At 47.5% G+C, this 24,059-nt stretch overlaps 1 protein-coding gene across 2 annotated transcripts in view; it reads right to left on the minus strand.

The window, feature by feature from the left end:
* GNAO1 (G protein subunit alpha o1) overlaps positions 1-22,250 on the minus strand; it is a 220,198-nt gene extending 197,948 nt beyond the window's left edge. Inside the window, exons 1-2 of one of the 2 annotated variants that reach the window (XM_069738717.1) lie at positions 21,769-22,250; positions 19,931-19,973 (exon numbers count right to left, since the gene is read on the minus strand). In XM_069738717.1, coding sequence (XP_069594818.1) covers positions 19,931-19,973; positions 21,769-21,886 — 161 coding nt within the window. In that variant the 5' untranslated portion in view covers positions 21,887-22,250. The remainder of the gene's footprint in view (positions 1-19,930; positions 19,974-21,768) is intronic. The other variant, XM_069738718.1, reaches the window with a different exon arrangement.
* Between the last annotated feature and the right edge of the window lie 1,809 nt (positions 22,251-24,059).

Here is a 24,059-nt window from a genome sequence, read left to right on the forward strand (position 1 = left end):
GTCCTTCCAAGGCGAGAGACCCGGTTCCCCAGTCCTTCCAAGGCGAGAGGCCCAGTTCCCCAGTCCTTCCAAGGCGAGAGGCCCGGTTCCCCAGTCCTTCCAAGGTGAGAGGCCCAGTTCCCCAGTCCTTCCAAGGTGAGAGGCCCGGTTCCCCAGTCCTTCCAAGGTGAGAGGCCCAGTTCCCCAGTCCGTCCAAGGGAGCGGCCCGGTTCAACAGTCCTTCCAAGATGAGAGGCCCAGTTCCCCAGTCCTTCCAAGGCGAGAGGCCCGGTTCCCCAGTCCTTACAAGGGAGCATTCCGGTTCTCCAGTCCTTACAAGGGAGCAGCCCAGGCTCCCAGTCCTTCCAAGGGAGCAGCCCGGGTTCCCAGTTCTTCCAAGGGAGCAGTCCGGGTTCCCAGTCCTTCCAAGAGACCAGTCCAGGTTCCCAGTCCTTCCAAACAGGGCTGTGGAGTCGGTAAGCCAAACCTCCATCTCTGACTCTACAGCCCTGCCTCACTGTTGAGCATGTACATAAAGTGCAGCAGAGAAATCTCAACTACAAGCCTAGATCCTTAGATCAGGAACTGGACAGATCATGTACTTCATAGTGTAAATGATAAGCATTAGCAGTCAATGAAGAAAATAAAGACCATGTAAAAGCATAAAGCAGCAGGCGGCGTGTGAAACCGGTCATGCAACACTAATATTCTTCATAGCTTACAATAGAGAGTACAATATGGCTGATAACACTCTGAATGCTGGAAAACCTTTCCCTGAAGAGTGAGATGGGGCTTCCTTAGGATCTGATCGGGAGTCCAATTTATTGCAAGGCCGGCCATACAGTTGTCTGTCGGCCAAACGATGCTTCAGCTGATCACTCAGCCTATAGCCATCTCAGCAGACTCTGCCATACACAGAAGTGCTCGCTCAGCCGATGATCCGGTCTTCTCCAGGAGAAAGCAGCCGACTGACACGTCGGATGGCGGCTTATCTCCAGGTACGACAATCAGAAATTGAACATGCCTGACCGACACTTTTCCCAATCAGTCACCCAGCACCCCATACACATTAGACTGGCCCAGTTCCCCAGTCCTTCCAAGGTGAGAGGCCCAGTTCCCCAGTCCTTCCAAGGTGAGAGACCCGGTTCCCCAGTCCTTCCAAGGTGAGAGGCCCGGTTCCCCAGTCCTTCCAAGGTGAGAGGCCCGGTTCCCCAGTGCTTCCAAGGCGAGAGACCCGGTTCCCCAGTCCTTCCAAGGCGAGAGGCCCAGTTCCCCAGTCCTTCCAAGGCGAGAGGCCCGGTTCCCCAGTCCTTCCAAGGTGAGAGGCCCAGTTCCCCAGTCCTTCCAAGGTGAGAGGCCCGGTTCCCCAGTCCTTCCAAGGTGAGAGGCCCAGTTCCCCAGTCCGTCCAAGGGAGCCGCCCGGTTCAACAGTCCTTCCAAGATGAGAGGCCCAGTTCCCCAGTCCTTCCAAGGCGAGAGGCCCGGTTCCCCAGTCCTTACAAGGGAGCATTCCGGTTCTCCAGTCCTTACAAGGGAGCAGCCCAGGCTCCCAGTCCTTCCAAGGGAGCAGCCCGGGTTCCCAGTTCTTCCAAGGGAGCAGTCCGGGTTCCCAGTCCTTCCAAGAGACCAGTCCAGGTTCCCAGTCCTTCCAAACAGGGCTGTGGAGTCGGTAAGCCAAACCTCCATCTCTGACTCTACAGCCCTGCCTCACTGTTGAGCATGTACATAAAGTGCAGCAGAGAAATCTCAACTACAAGCCTAGATCCTTAGATCAGGAACTGGACAGACATTTATAGGACATTTCATAACTTTACCAAATTATGAAAAAAAATTACAGCACATCCTGCATTGTACTACTGTACCCAATGTATTATATATTTTAGGAATAGGAGTCAATCAATTCTATACTGACTCCACCAAAATTACTCCGCAGTCCTACTTCCTAGGGACTGGCCCGGGGTCAGAGTCCTTCCTAGGGACTGGCCCGGGGTCAGAGTCCTTCCTAGGGACTGGCCCGGGGTCAGAGTCCTTCCTAGGGACTGGCCCGGGGTCAGAGTCCTTCCTAGGGACTGGCCCGGGGTCAGAGTCCTTCCTAGGGACTGGCCCGGGGTCAGAGTCCTTCCTAGGGACTGGCCCGGGGTCAGAGTCCTTCCTAGGGACTGGCCCGGGGTCAGAGTCCTTCCTAGGGACTGGCCCGGGGTCAGAGTCCTTCCTAGGGACTGGCCCGGGGTCAGAGTCCTTCCTAGGGACTGGCCCGGGGTCAGAGTCCTTCCTAGGGACTGGCCCGGGGTCAGAGTCCTTCCTAGGGACTGGCCCGGGGTCAGAGTCCTTCCTAGGGACTGGCCCAGGGTCAGAGTCCTTTCAAGGGACTGGTGTGAGATGTGAATTAATTTTAGGGAGTCCAAACTAATTTTAGATGTCTGATCTTGGATCTGAATTATTTGCAGTGGAGTTTGAATAAATGTTAGCCATCTAATTAAATTAATACATTTGAGAGGGTCTCAAGTAATTTTAGGGGTCTAGCCTGGGATCTGATTATATGTACTGTAGGTGCTGGTTTAGGTCTGAATTCATGTTATGGTCTAGTTTTGGGTTTTGTATGTTAAGAAAGTTGGGGTGATCTTAATTTTTGAGTCTATACTAAATTTTATAGCGGTGTGGTCTAGATTTCCCACTACCAAATAAAAAAAATCTTAATGGAAATCATTCTCCATTAACAAGACAACATCCTTACTGCTGGTGTGGATCTCGGACCTTCATCTGACGGCAGATGGACCTTTACAAAAACTACTTGTGCGTCCTTGTCCTGCAGCATTGCATTGGTCGTATCATTTGTAAATGTAATGCCCATCGATCTTTGACATTCAGCCCCCGTTTTGGTTGTATTGATCAGTTTTAATTGACCATAGTGTTTCCAATAGACATGTTAATGCTTGGAACTGATCCCAGCTTTGGAGAATTGGGACTTCCTCTGTGTAATGATGCAAATATACTGTGCGGCTGAATACAGATTGCAGAGCACTTCGCGTCACGTCATGGAGCCAAAGATTTTGTGGTCTGTTCTAATTACAATAATCAAACATAAAAAAGATCTAAGACGACCATTGAAGGAATGAATATTTCTTGGAGGTTCAAAGAGGCGTAAATACAATTCTTCGTCGGCTGACAGAGTAGAGTAAACTCATACAGAACATATAGCATTACATTAAAAATTAAAATTAGAAACAGTTGACAGTTTTGACTCTTTCAGGACCCTTTAAGCTATACATAATCCATTATTATCTAAAGTCCAATGTGTACATAACTCCAGAAAAGAAACTGGAAGAAAAAACGCTGACAAAAAAATAGAAGGAAAAAGTTGACAGAGTCCTCCAAAAGGTCTCCATACACATTAGACTAATGTTGCCTGAAACTGCCGATATCGAAAGGTTTCGCCGACGGTGTAACGTGTTTGGGGGCACCAGACATCTTATCGTCGAGGGAGTTAGGGATCAGACATACCCAATTTCGGACTGCTGATACCTTTGTTTTCTAGACATAATCCGCCACCAGAAATGTCTGGCAGTGGATCTTAAAAAGAACACGGGAGCGTTCTCGGCAATCGAGTGCTCCTGAGTAAGGGAGAGTAGGTCAAAATAGCTGCTGGGCGAGCAATCGGATGTAGATCTAACTTCCGCAACTAACCCTTCCAACTTAATCCCAATGTTTCCAAAGTAAGGTATCAACTTGCTCCAAAAAATAGTAATTTTTTGCTATTTTGCAAAGTGCCAAGATCACAGCTATATAAAATATAACATATATGCAATATGTCAATATCTGAACTACATAATAAAGTGGAAACCATTAACAAGTAAGCCCACAGACATTGAGAGCATGGGCAGGCTGAGGTTGGTTTTGGAGCAAGTTTGCTGAAATCAATTCAGAAACACTGGAAATGCTTGTTCCCTTCATTTCAACAGGAAAACCGCTCTACCGCTCTACTGTCCATATATCCAGTCTTTTGACCTTTGACTCCCCAACGAAACCAAGGAGAAAAGTAATGCCATGCTCATACACTGCATACATCTGCATGGATTTGGCCTCTAAGGACAGATCAATAAAATTAGGGATCATACTTAATCTATTGATGACATTTTCTAGAGGTCAGAGATAGCTGTACTTTTGATTGGTGGCCATGTTATTTTTATTTTTTGTGAATTATTGGAGATAAAATGTGTGTTCTCGGCATTTTACAGGTACAGAGTGAGGCTACCCCGAAACTCAGAATAATGGAGTAATGAAGGGTTGTCTCGTTGATTTTTGCTTTGTTCAGGAACACACCGCTCCCCTGCATCCACGCTTCCACCTTGCCCGGAGCGTTGTGCTCCTGAAGACTGACAGTTCAGGCCAGTGGTATGGCTGAGCTGCTGGTCCGAACTGTACGCTCTCCCTTGTTACAAGCAGAGGCAGTTTTATACTTGCAGCATTGGAGGAACGCATGGACACTGGAGCTGGCCAGATCCAACCATGGCGAGACACCCGTCAATCACCTGGGAAGAGCCAGCTGCAGAGCAAAGCTTACAAATTGTATGGCAAACAGCTTACAAGCGCGCTCTTCTTGCCTAACAGACCCACTACCTAATTTTGGCAACGAGCTGTAAACTATAAAATTAAAGGGGTATTCCCATCTCCAAGACTCTGTCCCAATATGTAGTAAGGGTAATAATACTAATATTAGCAAATGCCTCCAATTAAAAATGTAGTATAGTTCTTCTGATTCGCTGTCACTTACCCCATGTGCAGGGCATTGCAGTAGCTTAGGTATCCATAGTTACGACCACTAGCAATTAACTTACTGTCTCTATGTGAATGGTCGTAATCATGGATACCTAAGCTACTACACTGCCCTGCATATGGGGTGGTATTTGCTAATATTATTACACCTACTACATATTTGGATAGGGTCTTGAAGAAGGGAATACCTTTTCAAATATTCCTCCGATCTTGAAAAGGGAAAGGATTGTTAATAAGAGCCCCAAAGGGAATAAATGGAGTGGTGGTTGAGCATTCGACTAGTGGTCGGACACCCACCGATCAATAAGTTATCGTCTACCCTGTTGATAAGGGATTACTTGATTTCCACAAACAACTCCTTCAATCCGACTGTAAATCTCAGAAGATCTCTCAGCTTTCAATGGATCCACCAACAACAATCTGCTGTATAAAAAGGGACTGGTTAAACGTTGAGCTGCCATTGTGGTATCCAAAAGTGACAGACCCAAATTCAAGTGATGTATCCTTAACTGAGGTCTGACTGCTGAGAGGTATGATCCCGCCCACAACGCTGATTGGCAGCTTTCTTTGTATGTTGTTAGAAAGCATCCTATCAGTGGTGGAGGCGTGGCTGGACTAAGGAAGAGACAACTAGTCCTGTAGTGATAATTTCCTGCTTATAAAACACCGATTTTACTGAAACAGCAACACACGGCCCTGTAAGTGACACATCGCTGGAATCAGGATCTCTGCAGCTACATCATGCCCCTCTCAGATTACATAGCAAAAACCTGCTGACAGATTCTCTTTAAAATCGAGAGAAATCGGTAAGGAACTATAGATGGTGTTTTGTTTTTTGTTTTTTTGGATTCATTGTTTTTTTTCCCCTCCAAAATAAAGCATGCCCACTGGCGTGACATCTGATTTGTTAGGGCTGGTGCAACGCCATGTGTGCAAACTGATAGACAGCCTTAATGAAAAGCCATGCTGTGGACGCCGGTAGGTAAGAGATCCGCGGGACTCCAGTCTAGCCGCCAGGTACCACTGACTTGGCTCAAGAGTCCCGTGAATCAATATGCTCCTCTCTAGCGGTAGGCATGAGCAGGCGTTCGTAAGCCTTATTATTCCAGTAGTTCTCCCCTCCAGAATCACTGGCAAAGCGCCTGATCAGCAGCACACCCTCCAGACCATCCGGCAAAGGGTTGGTGTAGTAGTAAGTAACATGACGGCATTGGGAGCCGGGCGCTAAACTCCCCCCTGCACACAAATCAATACCGCAACCCCCCATCAGCCACAAACAGCCGTCATTAACCCTTCCGCCACAGGGATGGAAATACATAGTTCTGTAAAGTACTGTTGTCCCTTCGGGCAAAAGAGGAACACTAAATAATACACTTTAAAGCGCCGATGCACCCAGTACAACCTGCCAGGCTACGTGCCAATAATAACATTAGGGTGACCTCACGGCTCCTCCGTGCTGAGGAAGCCCCCTCTCCAGCAAACGCTCCTGGAAATCAAGGGGCCGGTTACCTTCTCTCAAAGCATTTTATAATCGCGCTGCTTTCCGCAAAATGCCCAATTCGCTTAGCATCGATCTCCATGATCATGTTCGGGCTCGTCACTAGATAATTGCGCAAACTGCACTTACAGCACTAACTTGTCACTCTGGGTCACTAGAGAATAGACGAAAGTAGGGTCACCCAACTCCAAGCGTCTAAAAAGGTGGACACGAGGGTCCGATGTACAATACGCCATGTGCTGCGCCAAGCAAACAGTATCGCTCATCACCACCAGGTCCTGGTATTTCCAGATTTCTATATATATTTATAGAAATTGAAATGTATAAATATATATATATATATATATATATATATATATATATATATATATATATATATATATATATATACACACATATACATATATATATACACACACACAAAAATAAATAAATGTAACTATAGTATATACACAGTACAGACCAAAAGTTTGGACACACCTTCTCATTTAAAGATTTTTCTGTATTTTCATGACTATGAAAATTGTAAATTCACACTGAAGGCATCAAAACTATGAATTAACACATGTGGAATTATAAACTTAACAAAAAAGTGTGAAACAGCTGAAAATAGGTCTTATATTCTAGGTTCTTCAAAGTAGCCACCTTTTGCTTTTGATGACTGCTTTGCACACTCTTGGCATTCTCTTGATGAGCTTCAAGAGGTGGTCACCGGGAATGGGTTTCACTTCACAGGTGTGCCCTGTCAGGCTTAATAAGTGGGATTTCTTGCCTTATAAATGGGGTTGGGACCATCAGTTGTGTTGAGCAGAAGTCTGGTGGATGCACAGCTGATAGTCCTACTGAATAGACTGTTAGAATTTGTATTATGGCAAGAAAAAAGCAGCTAAGTAAAGAAAAACAAGTGGCCATCATTGCTTTAAGAAATGAAGGTCAGTCAGTCCGAAAAATTGGGAAAACTTTGAAAGTGTCCCCAAGTGCAGAGGCAAAAACCATCAAGTGCTACAAAGAAACTGGCTTACATGAGGACCGCCCCAGGAAAGGAAGACCAACAGTCACCTCTGCTTCTGAGGATAAGTTTATCCGAGTCACCAGCCTCAGAAATCGCAGGTTAACAGCAGCTCAGATTAGAGACCAGGTCAATACCACACAGAGTTCTAGCAGTAGACACATCTCTACAACAACTGTTATGAGGAGACTTTGTGCAGCAGGCCTTCATGGTAAAATAGCTGCTAGGAAACCACTGCTAAGGACCAGCAACAAGCAGAAGAGACTTGTTTGGGCTAAAGAACACAAGGAATGGACATTAGACCAGTGGAAATCTGTGCTTTGGTCTGATGAGTCCAAATTTGAGATCTTTGGTTCCATCCACTGTGTCTTTGTACGACATAGAAAAGGTGAACGGATGGACTCTACATGCCTGGTTCCCACCGTGAAGCATGGAGGAGGAGGTGTGATGGTGTGTGGGTGCTTTGCTGGTGACACTGTTGGGGATTTATTCAAAATTGAAGGCATACTGAACCAGCATGGCTACCACAGCATCTTGCAGTGGCATGCTATTCCATCCGGTTTGCGTTTAGTTGGACCATCATTTATTTTTCAACAGGACAATGACCCCAAACACACCTCCAGGCTGTGTAAGGGCTATTTGACCAAGAAGGAGAGTGATGGGGTGCTACGCCAGATGACCTGGCCTCCACAGTCACCAGACCTGAACCCAATTGAGATGGTTTGGGGTGAGCTGGACCGCAGAGTGAAGGCAAAAGGGCCAACAAGTGCTAAGCATCTCTGGGAACTCCTTCAAGATTGTTGGAAGACCATTCCCGGTGACTACCTCTTGAAGCAGTCATCAAAGCAAAAGGTGGCTACTTTGAAGAACCTAGAATATAAGACATAATTTCAGTTGTTTCACACTTTTTTGTTAAGTATATAATGCCACATGTGTTAATTCATAGTTTTGATGCCTTCAGTGTGAATTTACAATTTTCATAGTCATGAAAATACAGAGAAATCTTTAAATGAGAAGGTGCGTCCAAACTTTTGGTCTGTACTGTATGTGTATATATATATATATCTATCTATCGTAAATATTTTTATTTTATTTTTTAATATAGTTTTTCTAAATTTGCGCAATAATCTTGAAATATATGTAAAATCACTTCAAAGGGAATGGGTTGTATTGGGTAAAAAAAAAAATAATAGCTGAAAACATCTGGAAACCCCACATCACCCCCACTCACAATGAAGAACATGAAACCTGAAAACTACAAGTTAAGCTACGTTCACATTTGCGTTCTGCCGGGCTGCGTCGGGCGCAGCCGCGGCGACGCATGCGTCATGCGCCCCTATATTTAACATGGGGGGGCACATGGACATGCGTTGTGCTGCGTTTTGCGACACATGCGTTTTTTTTGCCGCAAGCGTAGGGCGCAGAAAACGCAGTAAGTTGCATTTTTTTTGCGTCCAAAATTCGGCAAAAAGGACGCATGCGTCACAAAACGCTGCGTTTTAGCGTGCGTTCTGTTGCGTCTCCGACGCAACATCGCACAACGCAAGCGTGAACGTAGCCTTAGACTTTTAAATAGGAGAAAATTAATAGAAGAATAAGGTGCAAATAAAATAAAAAATAGGAAAAATATACCAAAAACTAGACAAAAAAAAAAGGCACAGATGCAGTAATGAATTCAGGTATTCTGGGGCGCCCCATACGTTGCAGCTACAGGTTGTAGATCCCTGCTCTATTCAATGAGGTGCAAAAGGGGGCTTCACATCCACCCTTAGTTTCTGCTGCAGAAAACTACAGAAAAATCCACGTAGTACAGATTTTGGGGCTGCGGATTTCCCTCTGCAGAAATTCCATAGGAGCAAAATCCACTGTAGAAATGCTGCAAAATTTAAAAAAAAAAAAAAAAGATTTCACCCTCCGCATTGTACGAAATCAGGGGGTAAAAATCTGCAGCATAAATTGACACGATGTCAAATCTGCAGCCCAGTTTAAAGGGACCGTCCACTACTAGACACCCCCTTATTAATGTTCCCGGGGAGGTGAAACATGATGTTGCTCCTGGAGGACAACGCAGCTGCGAGTGCGGAGGAGCCGCGCCGGTCAAGATAGCGAGTTCCAATTTTATTGTTCACTATTAATAGGTAAACCCTGTAATTTACAACTACGATACTAACGAGTACATCATTAATTACCGGCTCGTCCACACACAGATGTCATTGATCTTGATTGATTTCTGATTGGTTGTCAATAAAAATAAAAAATGTTACCATCTTGACTAAACAAAGCTCAACTGGTCCCAGTTCCAGGATTGATGGTAGTGAGGATCCCTTTGAGAAAACCCAAGCAGGCGGCCATGCATACACATCATTAGGGATTGTTTATACATACCGAAAAACATGGGAAGGAAACAGAGGAAGGAGGACATGTTCTTAAGTAGCGGGAACTCTGATGCCGTCATCCCAAGATGAAAGCAACATCGTCAAGCATCTCCTGCTATTATTGTTTCACTAAAATGCACAGATGAGGGTGGCACAACCTGCTTCAAACCGGCAGCGACGTGACCGCATGAAACATATCTATTGGGAATATACATTGCATCCATCCTCACAGCCCTGATAGATTAGAAAAAGGGGGTGTCTAGAGGTACAACCCATTTTCCATCTTCATTTGTGAATATTCTTGGATAGTCCTTGTAAAAACAAACACTTTTGCAATTTACTGCCTGTTAAAATTTGCAGCCGTTCTTGAGATATGAACACTTTTTCCCCATTGTTTACAGCTTGTTGCCTAGGATACCGACCACCTGGTGTCTGGCTTGTAAGCACCACAGTGCAGCTGGCCTATATTAGGGGGTACCAACGCGATCCATTGATCCTGGCCAGCTTCAAAACACCACTTATCGCTCAACATAAAAGAGATTGTAAGCGTTGGGCTTATGCGGTCTAGCTGTCTATGCATATGCTGTCTAGCAGCGGTGGTCGGTCTCTAAGGCAACCAAAGAAGACGGTTAATATCTCAAGAACGGATGACAATATCGATACACAGTAAATTGCAAAAAAGTGCTTGTTTTTACAAGACAATACCCATGTGTGAAGATGGGAATAATCCCTTTAAATATCTGCAGGCAAATTGAAGGCTGGAGAACATAAATTGATGACAATTGGATTTCTGCTTTACAAGGGAATGCGATGAAAACCGAAAAAAGCGCTGACAAACCATCCCCTCGATACGTCCTTCTGCCGACTCGACCAGCCATTACATCCAACTAACGTATGCATGCCCTTTTATTACAGGACATAGTAAACAGGCAGGCCATGTTTTAAATCAATCCCTTTATTAATATTTACAAGCTCGAACAGCAAACCTCAGTGTATTACAAAGCATCTGCAAGTCAACGGCACAGGGAGAAAATTGCTTTTCACGTCTTCTATTTGGAGGCTTAAAAATGGATGAATAATTACATGTAAACCCCATCCTGTGGGTGCAGAGTGAAAGCAGCGACAGTAATGAGATACCCCGGAGAAGCAGCACCTCCTGAATTACCCTGGCCCGCTGCGACTCACACACCCAGCCAAGAGGAGGGTCTCAGCTCACAACCACGTCATGAATGTCAACTAGTTATCATTACGGAAGTAGGAGAGAACAAATCTTAAAGGGAATCTGGAAGATCAACATGTGGTGAATCTATTGACACCTTTATATCTTCTACTTGCTGCTGCATTCCAGAGGAATTAGCATTTTAATTCATATGCAAGTGAGACTAAGTGCTCTGGGCGTGCTCTGGGCGTGATAGAGCACTTCCCGACGGGGCGTGACTGCTAACGTCATGCTGATTTACAGCTGGCTCCCTGCAGTTAGGCAGCGGGGAGCCAGTAGTTAATCAGCATGACAGATGCAGCCAGGCCCTGTCAAAAGAGCAGAAGTGGCAGAATAGCCGGCAGGAGCGGCCTGTGACTGCTCTGTGACGGGCACAACACAAGAGTAGTTAGCGGGTACCTGCCTGTTATTTCTTAGGCCCATAATAAAAGAAAATATAATCTTGATAACACCCCCCCCCCCCCTAAATCCGGCTACACAGGGACTGTTTGTTGCTGGTAACCATGGAAACACCTAGGCCTGCATAACAACTGCATACTTAAAACAAGAACCTCTAAAGGGAATCTGTGGGCAAGATCAACCACCATAAAACATTTATTTGGGCGCGATGGTCAGTGAAACATAAAAGCATTGGTAATTTTATATCTGCAATCTGTTGCCAAAAGTCGGAGAAAACACATGATTTTCGCAGTATGCAAATGAGGCATTAAGTGCTTTGCCGCGCCCAAAGTACTTAACAAAACTCTTGTGAGGTTGTTTCCATCCTCAGCGGGTCCCTCCCTGTGTTGAGTGACAGATGAATGTGTCTGACATCAGGTGCAAGTCAGGAAATGCAGATTTTTTTTTTTTAACCTTTTTTTCCCACCAGCCTCATTATCAGCAGAGGCAGGTAGCACATCTATACACACCTGACAAGAGGCAACGTCACACCTGACCCTGCCACCCCCCCCTGCCCATTGCACTCGCTCATTAGACACTTTAATATAAAATAATCCGTTCAGTGCTGCTAATGCGCATGTGCATTCAGGAGTTAAAGGCTAAAAAAAAGCCCCAGTAGCTTTTTCAGATGTCACTAATTATCCTTGAAGGGTCTCAGGGTGGGAATCCATCACATCTGCTCATTCTCAAACGCCAGGCTATTGTGGGCCCCCAATATCACTTTATACAGCACTTATCCAATGTTCCAATGATTACATGCATTTCTAGATTAATGCAAAAAATTATCTTGATATAACCATATCCATCCTAGTATTTTGTTAAATAAAATGAAAAATGTTTTAAGTTATTTTTAAGCCACTAAATAATTAAATGAATGAACAGAAAAATTAATATAGCAAATAAATAAGCTCCTCTGAGGCTAGAGACACACTGGAGTACTACAAATACCAGCAGCCTAAGGAAACCGAACACACACAAGCCTATAGTGCAGGATTTCCCGATCCCATCGGGAAGTAGCCGAACGGCAGCACCCGTCGCCTGCACGGAAATGCACGACAGCAGCCGAACACCCAGACTCCGCACACAACGCTCCTGAATCCCGGCTGGCGCTGTCCACCTCCTGACCCGTGGAGAAGACGGCGACCACAGCAGTGGTCGGGGCACAAACCAGCAGTGGTCGGGCGATGTCTGCACCTGATCTCCTCACACGCGGCTTCTTATTGGGCAGGAGTCCGGTCATATTTAGCAGATTGCTGATCGGTCCAGTAGTATCACTTATCAAGCTGTCACAGCCCCGGCAGCTCCCCGCCACATGCAACCATCTGAAGCAGCGCAAGGATTCTCCTATGGCTGCCACAGGAGCATGAGAGGAGGGATGGAGCGACGGGAGCAGGCTGCCATCTTTACTGAGACCATCACACTACTGGGATACAGACAGCAGCAGGGGGCGCCATAATCGTACCCAGAGAACAGGGGGGCGCCATACGCCCGTACCCCGAGAACAGGAGGGGGCGCCACGCCTGTACACCGAGAACAGGGGGCGCCATACCCGTACCCCCGAGAACAGGAGGGGGCGCCATACCCGTACCCCCGAGAACAGGAGGGGGCGCCATACCCGTACCCCTGAGAACAGGAGGGGGCGCCATACCCGTACCCCCGAGAACAGGAGGGGGCGCCATACCCGTACCCCCGAGAACAGGAGGGGGCGCCATACCCGTACCCCTGAGAACAGGAGGGGGCACCATACCCGTACCCCCGAGAACAGGAGGGGGCGCCATACCCGTACCCCCGAGAACAGGAGGGGGCGCCATACCCGTACTCGAAGAGCAGGGGGCCACTATGCAAGTACCATGGAGAGGAGGGGGCCACTATACAAGTACTCTCAAGAGCAGAGGGCCACTGCAACCAATCTACAGGGCTGTAATATTCACCCCAAGTCATATACACAGTTCTTCTCATGGCATTGCTGATTGTTGGTCCTTATGTGCAGTCTCCCACTTCCATAGATCCCAACTCAATACAATCTCACTACCATAGATCATAACTAGATGTAATTCCACCATACATCATAGATCCCAACTAGATGCAACACAAATCAGATCCCAAGACACAAGCACAAATCCCAACTAGACACTATTCCACTACCATAGATCCCAACTAGATCCAGTCCCCTCACCATAGATACCCAATTAGATACAACACACATCATAGATCCCAACTAAATAAAATTCCAGTCCCATAGATCCCAATTAAATACAATCTAACCACCACAGACCTCAACTGGATCCAATCTTACCGTAGATCCCAAATACTGTAGATAAAATCCCATATCAGATCCCAACTAGATCCAATCCCTGAACTACAGATCCCAACTAAATACAATGCCACGATAGATCCCACCTAGATCCAACACACATCATACATCCTAACTAGATCAAATCCCATCATTATAGATCCCAACGTGATCCAATCCCACCATAGAACCCATCTCGATCAAATCCCAACTAGATGCAATCCCACCAATATAGATCACAACTAGATCCAATCCACCATCATAGATCCCAACTATAAACACACATCGTATCTCCAATCTACATACAAACCCACATCATAGATCCCAGCTCCATACAAACCCACATCATAGATCCCAGCTCCATACAAACCCACATCATAGATCCCAGCTCCATACAACCCCACATCATAGATCCCAGCTCCATACAACCCCACATCATAGATCCCAGCTCCATACAACCCCACATCATAGATCCCAGCTCCATACAACCCCACATCATAGATCCCAGCTCCATACAACCCCACATCATAGATCCCAGCTATATACAAATCCACATCATAGATTCCAGCTATATACAAATCCACATCATAGATTCCAGCTATATACAAATCCACATCATAGATCCCAGCTATATACAAATCCACATCATAGATTCCAGCTATATACAAATCCACATCATAGATTCCAGCTATATACAAACCCACATCATAGATCCCAGCTACAAACAAATCCACATCATAGATCCCAGCTATATACAAACCCACATCATAGATCCCAGCTCCATACAAACCCACATCATAGATCCCAGCTCCATACAAATAGATCCAGTTCCATACAAACCCACATCATAGATCCCAGCTATATACAAATCCACATCATAGATCCCAGCTATATACAAACCCACATCATAGATCCCAGCTATATACAAACCCACATCATAGATCCCAGCTATATACAAACCCACATCATAGATCCCAGCTCCATACAAATAGATCCAGTTCCATACAAACCCACATCATAGATCCCAGCTATATACAAATCCACATCATAGATCCCAGCTATATACAAACCACACATCATAGATCCCAGCTATATACAAATCCACATCATAGATCCCAGCTATATACAAACCCACATCATAGATCCCAGCTATATACAAACCCACATCATAGATCCCAGCTCCATACAAACCCACATCATAGATCCCAGCTCCATACAACCCCACATCATAGATCCCAGCTATATACAAACCCACATCATAGATTCCAGCTACATACAAACCCACATCATAGATCCCAGCTATATACAAACCCACATCATAGATTCCAGCTCCATACAAACCCACATCATAGATCCCAGCTCCATACAACCCCACATCATAGATCCCAGCTCCATACAACCCCACATCATAGATCCCAGCTATATACAAACCCACATCATAGATTCCAGCTCCATACAAACCCACATCATAGATCCCAGCTCCATACAACCCCACATCATAGATCCCAGCTATATACAAACCCACATCATAGATCCCAGCTCCATACAAACCCACATCATAGATTCCAGATCCATAAAAACCCACATCATTGATCCCAGATCCATAAAAAACCCACAACATAGATCCCAGCTCCATACAAATAGATCCAGTTCCATACAAATCCACATCATAGATCCCAGCTATATACAAACCCACATCATAGATCCCAGCTACATACAAACCCACATCATACATTCCAGCTCCATAAAAACCCACATCATTGATCCCAGATCCATAAAAAACCCACAACATAGATCCCAGCTCCATACAAATAGATCCAGTTCCATACAAATCCACATCATAGATCCCAGCTATATACAAACCCACATCATAGATCCCAGCTATATACAAACCCACATCATAGATTCCAGCTATATACAAACCCACATCATAGATCCCAGCTATATACAAACCCACATCATAGATTCCAGCTACAAACAAACCCACATCATAGATCCCAGCTCCATAAAAACCCACATCATAGATCCCAGCTCCATACAAACCCACATCATAGATCCCAGATCCACACATACCCACATCATAGATCCCAGCTATATACAAACCCACATCATAGATTCCAGCTATATACAAACCCACATCATAGATTCCAGCTATATACAAACCCACATCATAGATCCCAGCTACAAACAAATCCACATCATAGATCCCAGCTATATACAAACTCACATCATAGATCCCAGCTCCATACAAACCCACATCATAGATCCCAGCTCCATAAAAACCCACATCATAGATCCCAGCAACACATAAATCCACATCATAGATCCCAGCTCCATAAAAACCCACATCATAGATCCCAGCTACACACAAACCCACATCATAGATCCCAGCTCCATACAAACCCACATCATAGATCCCAGATTCACACAAACCCATATCAAAGATCCAAGCTCCATACAAGCCCACATCATAGATCCCAGCTCCATACAAGCCCACATAGTAGATCCCAGCTCCATACAAACCCACATAGTAGATCCCAGCTCCATACAAACCCACATCATAGATCCCAGCTATATACAAACCCACATCATAGATACCAGCTACACACAAACCCACATCATAGATCCCAGCTATATACAACCCCACATCACAGATCCCAGATCCACACAAACCCACATCATAGATCCCAGCTCCATAAAAAACCCACATCATAGATCCCAGATCCATAAAAAACCCACATCATAGATCCCAGATCCATAAAAAACCCACATCATAGATCCCAGCTCCATACAAGCACACATAGTAGATCCCAGCTCCATACAAACCCACATCATAGATCCCAGCAACACATAAATCCACATCATAGATCCCAGCTCCATACAAGCCCACATAGTAGATCCCAGCTCCATAAAAACCCAAATCATAGATCCCAGCTATATACAAATCCACATCATAGATCCCAGCTATATACAAACCACACATCATAGATCCCAGCTATATACAAATCCACATCATAGATCCCAGCTATATACAAACCCACATCATAGATCCCAGCTATATACAAACCCACATCATAGATTCCAGCTATATACAAACCCACATCATAGATCCCAGCTCCATACAAACCCACATCATAGATCCCAGCTCCATACAACCCCACATCATAGATCCCAGCTATATACAAACCCACATCATACATTCCAGCTCCATACAAACCCACATCATAGATCCCAGCTCCATACAACCCCACATCATAGATCCCAGCTCCATACAACCCCACATCATAGATCCCAGCTATATACAAACCCACATCATAGATTCCAGCTCCATACAAACCCACATCATAGATCCCAGCTCCATACAACCCCACATCATAGATCCCAGCTATATACAAACCCACATCATAGATCCCAGCTCCATACAACCCCACATCATAGATCCCAGCTCCATACAACCCCACATCATAGATCCCAGCTCCATACAAACCCACATCATACATTCCAGCTCCATACAAACCCACATCATAGATTCCAGATCCATAAAAACCCACATCATTGATCCCAGATCCATAAAAAACCCACAACATAGATCCCAGCTCCATACAAATAGATCCAGTTCCATACAAATCCACATCATAGATCCCAGCTATATACAAACCCACATCATAGATCCCAGCTATATACAAACCCACATCATAGATTCCAGCTATATACAAACCCACATCATAGATTCCAGCTACAAACAAACCCACATCATAGATCCCAGCTCCATAAAAACCCACATCATAGATCCCAGCTCCATACAAACCCACATCATAGATCCCAGATCCACACATACCCACATCATAGATCCCAGCTATATACAAACCCACATCATAGATTCCAGCTATATACAAACCCACATCATAGATCCCAGCTACAAACACATCCACATCATAGATCCCAGCTATATACAAACTCACATCATAGATCCCAGCTCCATACAAACCCACATCATAGATCCCAGCTCCATAAAAACCCACATCATAGATCCCAGCAACACATAAATCCACATCATAGATCCCAGCTCCATAAAAACCCACATCATAGATCCCAGCTCCATACAAACCCACATCATAGATCCCAGCTCCATACAAACCCACATCATAGATCCCAGCTCCATACAAACCCACATCATAGATCCCAGCTCCATACAAACCCACATCATAGATCCCAGATTCACACAAACCCATATCAAAGATCCAAGCTCCATACAAGCCCACATCATAGATCCCAGCTCCATACAAGCCCACATAGTAGATCCCAGCTCCATACAAACCCACATCATAGATCCCAGCTATATACAAACCCACATCATAGATACCAGCTACACACAAACCCACATCATAGATCCCAGCTATATACAACCCCACATCACAGATCCCAGATCCACACAAACCCACATCATAGATCCCAGCTCCATAAAAAACCCACATCATAGATCCCAGATCCATAAAAAACCCACATCATAGATCCCAGATCCATAAAAAACCCACATCATAGATCCCAGCTCCATACAAGCACACATAGTAGATCCCAGCTCCATACAAACCCACATCATAGATCCCAGCAACACATAAATCCACATCATAGATCCCAGCTATATACAACCCCACATCACAGATCCCAGATCCACACAAACCCACATCATAGATACCAGCTACACACAAACCCACATCATAGATCCCAGCTATATACAACCCCACATCACAGATCCCAGATCCACACAAACCCACATCATAGATCCCAGCTCCATAAAAAACCCACATCATAGATCCCAGATCCATAAAAAACCCACATCATAGATCCCAGATCCATAAAAAACCCACATCATAGATCCCAGCTCCATACAAGCACACATAGTAGATCCCAGCTCCATACAAACCCACATCATAGATCCCAGCAACACATAAATCCACATCATAGATCCCAGCTCCATACAAGCCCACATAGTAGATCCCAGCTCCATAAAAACCCAAATCATAGATCCCAGCTACACACAAACCCACATCATAGATCCCAGCTCCATACAAACCACACATCATAGATCCCAGCTCCATACAACCCCACATCATAGATCCCAGCTCCATACAAACCCACAACATAGATCCCAGCTATATACAAATCCACATCATAGATCCCAGCTATATACAAACCCACATCATAGATCCCAGCTCCATACAAATAGATCCAGTTCCATACAAACCCACATCATAGATCCCAGCTATATACAAATCCACATCATAGATTCCAGCTACATACAACCCCACATCATAGATCCCAGCTCCATACAAACCCACAACATAGATCCCAGCTATATACAAATCCACATCATAGATCCCAGCTATATACAAACCCACATCATAGATCCCAGCTCCATACAAATAGATCCAGTTCCATACAAACCCACATCATAGATCCCAGCTATATACAAACCCACATCATAGATCCCAGCTATATACAAATCCACATCATAGATCCCAGCTATATACAAATCCACATCATAGATTCCAGCTACATACAAACCCACATCATAGATCCCAGATCCACACAAACCCACATCATAGATCCCAGCTCCATACAAACCCACATCATAGATCCCAGTTATATACAGTACAATCCCAGCACCATAGATCCTAACCAGATACACCATCATCATAGATCCCACCTATAAATGATCCCACATCATAGATCCCAATTTCCCATTACTTGTAGGACATGAGCAGCAATCTGTCACAGCCCAGTATACGGTAACGGCCGTGCTGTATACGGTAACGGCAGGTCAGTATGTAACTATAATTGGCAGAATGTGATACACAGATAATGAGGCCAAATACATCACAGACCCATCATCATCATCTCTGGAATCAAGCAGGTAAATAACAGTAATCCTATACTGCTCCTATACATGTATAGGATGATCCCCACCCCACAATCTAACCCACAGAGCTTCCCCCACATCGCCTTCCACGCACCCACCCAGCTGTCACACACCCTGCACTGTCTCCCCCTGCTGGACACCCAGAGAATCCATCATGGCGCTGGAGGCTGCTCCGAGACCAGGCTGGGAAGATGCAACCATGACAGCCACCAGAGACCAAGCCTACAGGCACAGGCCACACTGGGCACCGGTAACGGGCCCGAGAGGATGCCGGGAGCAGAGGCCGCACCACCGACCACCCACATCCGCATCCCGGAGATTCAGCACCACGAGCAGAGAACAGCTCCCTGCAATCAGTGCACAGGGCCAGGCACCAACATGGCGGCTCACACGGCGCTACAGGGAGGGGGAGGGGAGGCCACTTACTTCATCTGCTTCACAATGGTGCTCTTCCCAGATTCCCCGGCCCCTGCAGGGTCAGAGAGGAGAAAAGGATGAATAGATGGAAGCACGCAATGAAGGAAATGTCAGGGATGAGGAGGGAGCTGCAGAATGGAGGCAGGGATCTGTGCAAGAGGGGCAAAGGCGCAGGAAAGGGGGGATACAGAGTGCAAAGATAGAATAATGGGGGAGATGGATACATGGTGGATACATGGTGCACACATAGGGGCAGGGATACAATAAAGGGGGATATACATAGTGCACACATAGGGGCAGGGATATAGATACATAGAGCATGGTAGGATGTTTGCAGTGATAAATGCAGGGATGCACAGATCAGGGATGGCGCTCACATATAGGGGCAGGGTACAGGGAGGCATTGGACACAGTGCAGGGTCTGCTCTGACACAAGGGATGCATCATGGGTACACTATACAGGGGGATGGATGATGGGACACACCGTGTCCATGTGTGGTCAGGGCTGGGGCGGATGACGGGACACACCGTGTCCATGTGTGGTCAGGGCTGGGGCGGATGACGGGACACACCGTGTCCATGTGTGGTCAGGGCTGGGGAGGATGACGGGACACACCGTGTACATGTGTGGTCAGGGCTGGGGCGGATGACGGGACACACCGTGTCCATGTGTGGTCAGGGCTGGGGCATATGACGGGACACACCGTGTCCATGTGTGGTCAGGGCTGGGGAGGATGACGGGACACACCGTGTCCATGTGTGGTCAGGGCTGGGGCGGATGACGGGACACACCGTGTCCATGTGTGGTCAGGGCTGGGGCATATGACGGGACACACCGTGTCCATGTGTGGTCAGGGCTGGGGAGGATGACGGGACACACCGTGTCCATGTGTGGTCAGGGCTGGGGCGGATGACGGGACACACCGTGTCCATGTGTGGTCAGGGCTGGGGCGGATGACGGGACACACCGTGTCCATGTGTGGTCAGGGCTGGGGCGGATGACGGGACACACCGTGTCCATGTGTGGTCAGGGCTGGGGCGGATGACGGGACACACCGTGTCCATGTGTGGTCAGGGCTGGGGCATATGACGGGACACACCGTGTCCATGTGTGGTCAGGGCTGGGGCATATGACGGGACACACCGTGTCCATGTGTGGTCAGGGCTGGGGCGGATGACGGGACACACCGTGTCCATGTGTGGTCAGGGCTGGGGCGGATGACGGGACACACCGTGTCCATGTGTGGTCAGGGCTGGGGAGGATGACGGGACACACCGTGTCCATGTGTGGTCAGGGCTGGGGCATATGACGGGACACACCGTGTCCATGTGTGGTCAGGGCTGGGGCGGATGACGGGACACACCGTGTCCATGTGTGGTCAGGGCTGGGGCGGATGACGGGACACACCGTGTCCATGTGTGGTCAGGGCTGGGGAGGATGACGGGACACACCGTGCACATGTATGATGAGGGACACACCGTGCACATGTATGATGAGGGACACACCGTGCACATGTATGATGAGGGACACACCGTGCACATGTATGATGAGGGACACACCGTGCACATGTATGATGAGGGACACACCGTGCACATGTATGATGAGGGACACACCGTGCACATGTATGATGAGGGACACACCGTGCACATGTATGATGAGGGACACACCGTGCACATGTATGATGAGGGACACACCGTGCACATGTATGATGAGGGACACACCGTGCACATGTATGATGAGGGACACACCGTGCACATGTATGATGAGGGACACACCGTGCACATGTATGATGAGGGACACACCGTGCACCCCCCGCACACACCGTGCACCCCCCGCCGCCCCTCACCCAGCAGCAGCAGCTTGACATCCTTGGCCGCGGTGATCCCGTCCTCCTTCAGGTTCTTCTCGATCTGTTTGCTTCTCTCCAGCGCCGCTCTCTCCTCCGCGCTCAGGGTGCAGCCCATGACTGCTCGGGGGTCCCGGGTCCGGCGGGAGCGGGCGGAGGGTCCCGGATCCTGCTGTGGTTTTTCCTGTCCCCGGCGGTTGATGAGGGATGGGGGAGAGGAGGAGAGTGAGGAGGCGAGCTGCTCGTTTCCTGCGGAGCGGTTGGAGGCAGTGGGTCCCGCTCGGTGTAGGCGCCGCTGCTCACTGTCCGTCCGCCGTCGGTCGGTCCGTCTGTCGCTCGCTCTCGGTGTATCCCTCCCGGCTCTCTGTGTCTCTCCGCTGCCGCTCTGACGTCACTGGGCGCGCGTCCGCGGGAGAGGCCAGACACAGGAGGAGGACGGCGGGAGCGCGCGCAGGATCCCGGGGAGGCCACGCCCACGGTCCCAGCCCGTCGCGTCACGTGACGAGAACTGTCAGGGGATGAAAAGAGGCGGAGACGGTGCCGGCTGTACCGGTGACACGGCCCGCTGCTTCGGGCACCATCCAACTGTGCGCCCGGGACATAGCCTGTCAGAGTGCGCCGTGTAGCTCAGCCTCAGGCCATGTACACTGAGCCCCCCACTACGTCACCGCTCCATCCGGGACACTGCCCTCCTGAGGTCCTGTGCTGGCGGGGATGGTCACGTGACAGGACCCAGGGGTGTGCAGAGACATCATGGGGCCCCGTTACAAAACCCTAACCACTCACAAGAGGATAAGCGGGGGGCTCACCACCCAACTTATACACGGGGAGAGGCACATGGAGTGGGGGGCTCACACTGTTTGTTTTGTCTCTTAGGCCATGTTCACACGTTCCTGATTTCCATCCTTTTTTTTTCTGCACTAAAAACCGCAGCTCTTGGCAGAAAACGCAGGTCCTTTTTTGGTGCGTTTTTGATGCGTTATTTTATGCAGTTTTCTATGCAGAGTCTGTGTTTTCTAGGGAGTTTTTTAGGGTTAAAATGGCTGAAAATACCCTACCCCTAACCCTAACCCTATTCTAACCTTGGTGGAAAAAAAAAATTTATTTATTTTTTTATTGTCCCTACCTATGGGGGTGACAAAGGGGGGGGGGGGGGTCACTTACTATTTTTTTATTTTGATCACTGAGATAGGTTATATCTCAGTGATCAAAATGCACTTTGGAACAAATCTGCCGGCCGGCAGATTCGGCGGGCGCACTGCGCATGTGCCCGCCATTTTGCAAGATGGCAGCGCCCAGGGAGAAGACGGCCGGACGGACACTGGGAGGCCGGGTAAGTATAAGGGGGGGAGATGAGGGCACGGGGGGGGGCGTCGGAGCATGGGGGGGTGGGATTGGGGCACGGGGGGCAGCCACACTGCAGCGGTTCTGCACCACAAACCGCAGTAAAACCCGCAGATATATTTTTCATCTGCGGGTTTTACTGCGGGTTTGACCTCACAATGGAGGTCAATGGGTGCAGAACCGCTGCAGTTTTGCATAAAGAAGTGACATGGTACTTCTTTTTTACCGCGGCTATTCAGCGCAGCTTTTTTTCCCGATTCCCGCATCATGTGCACAGTGGTTCCTGTTTTCCATAGGGTACAGTGTACTGTACCCTGCATGGAAAACAGCTGCGGAGCCGCAGCGGCAAAATCGCGGCGGTTCCGCAGTAAAAAACGCACTGTGTGAACATGGCCTTAGTCTTGTACTGCCACCCACTACAACATCCCTATCATGGCATCCATACAGCACAATGCTCCCCAAAATGTATCCAACAAGCAGTATATGTGCCCCCACAGCCTCCCACACACAGTATGATGCCCCCACAGCCTCCCACACACAGTATGACGTCCCCACAGCCTCCCACACACAGTATGACGCCCCCACAGCCTCCCACACACAGTATGACGCCCCCACAGCCTCCCACACACAGTATGATGTCCCCACAGCCTCCCACACACAGTATGACGTCCCCCACAGCCTCCCACACACAGTATAATGTCCCCACAGCCTCCCACACATAGTATGATGTCCACAACAGTCTCACAGACACAGTATAATGTCCCCACAGCTTCCCACACACAGTATAATGTGCCCAACAGTCTCACAGACACAGTATAATGTCCCCACAGCCTCCCACACACAGTATGATGTCCACAACAGTCTCACAGACACAATATAATGTCCCCACAGCTTCCCACACACAGTATAATGTGCCCAACAGTCTCACAGACACAGTATAATGTCCC

This window comes from Ranitomeya imitator, chromosome 9, assembly GCF_032444005.1.
Source record: "Ranitomeya imitator isolate aRanImi1 chromosome 9, aRanImi1.pri, whole genome shotgun sequence".
NCBI classification, from domain to species: Eukaryota; Metazoa; Chordata; class Amphibia; order Anura; family Dendrobatidae; genus Ranitomeya; species Ranitomeya imitator.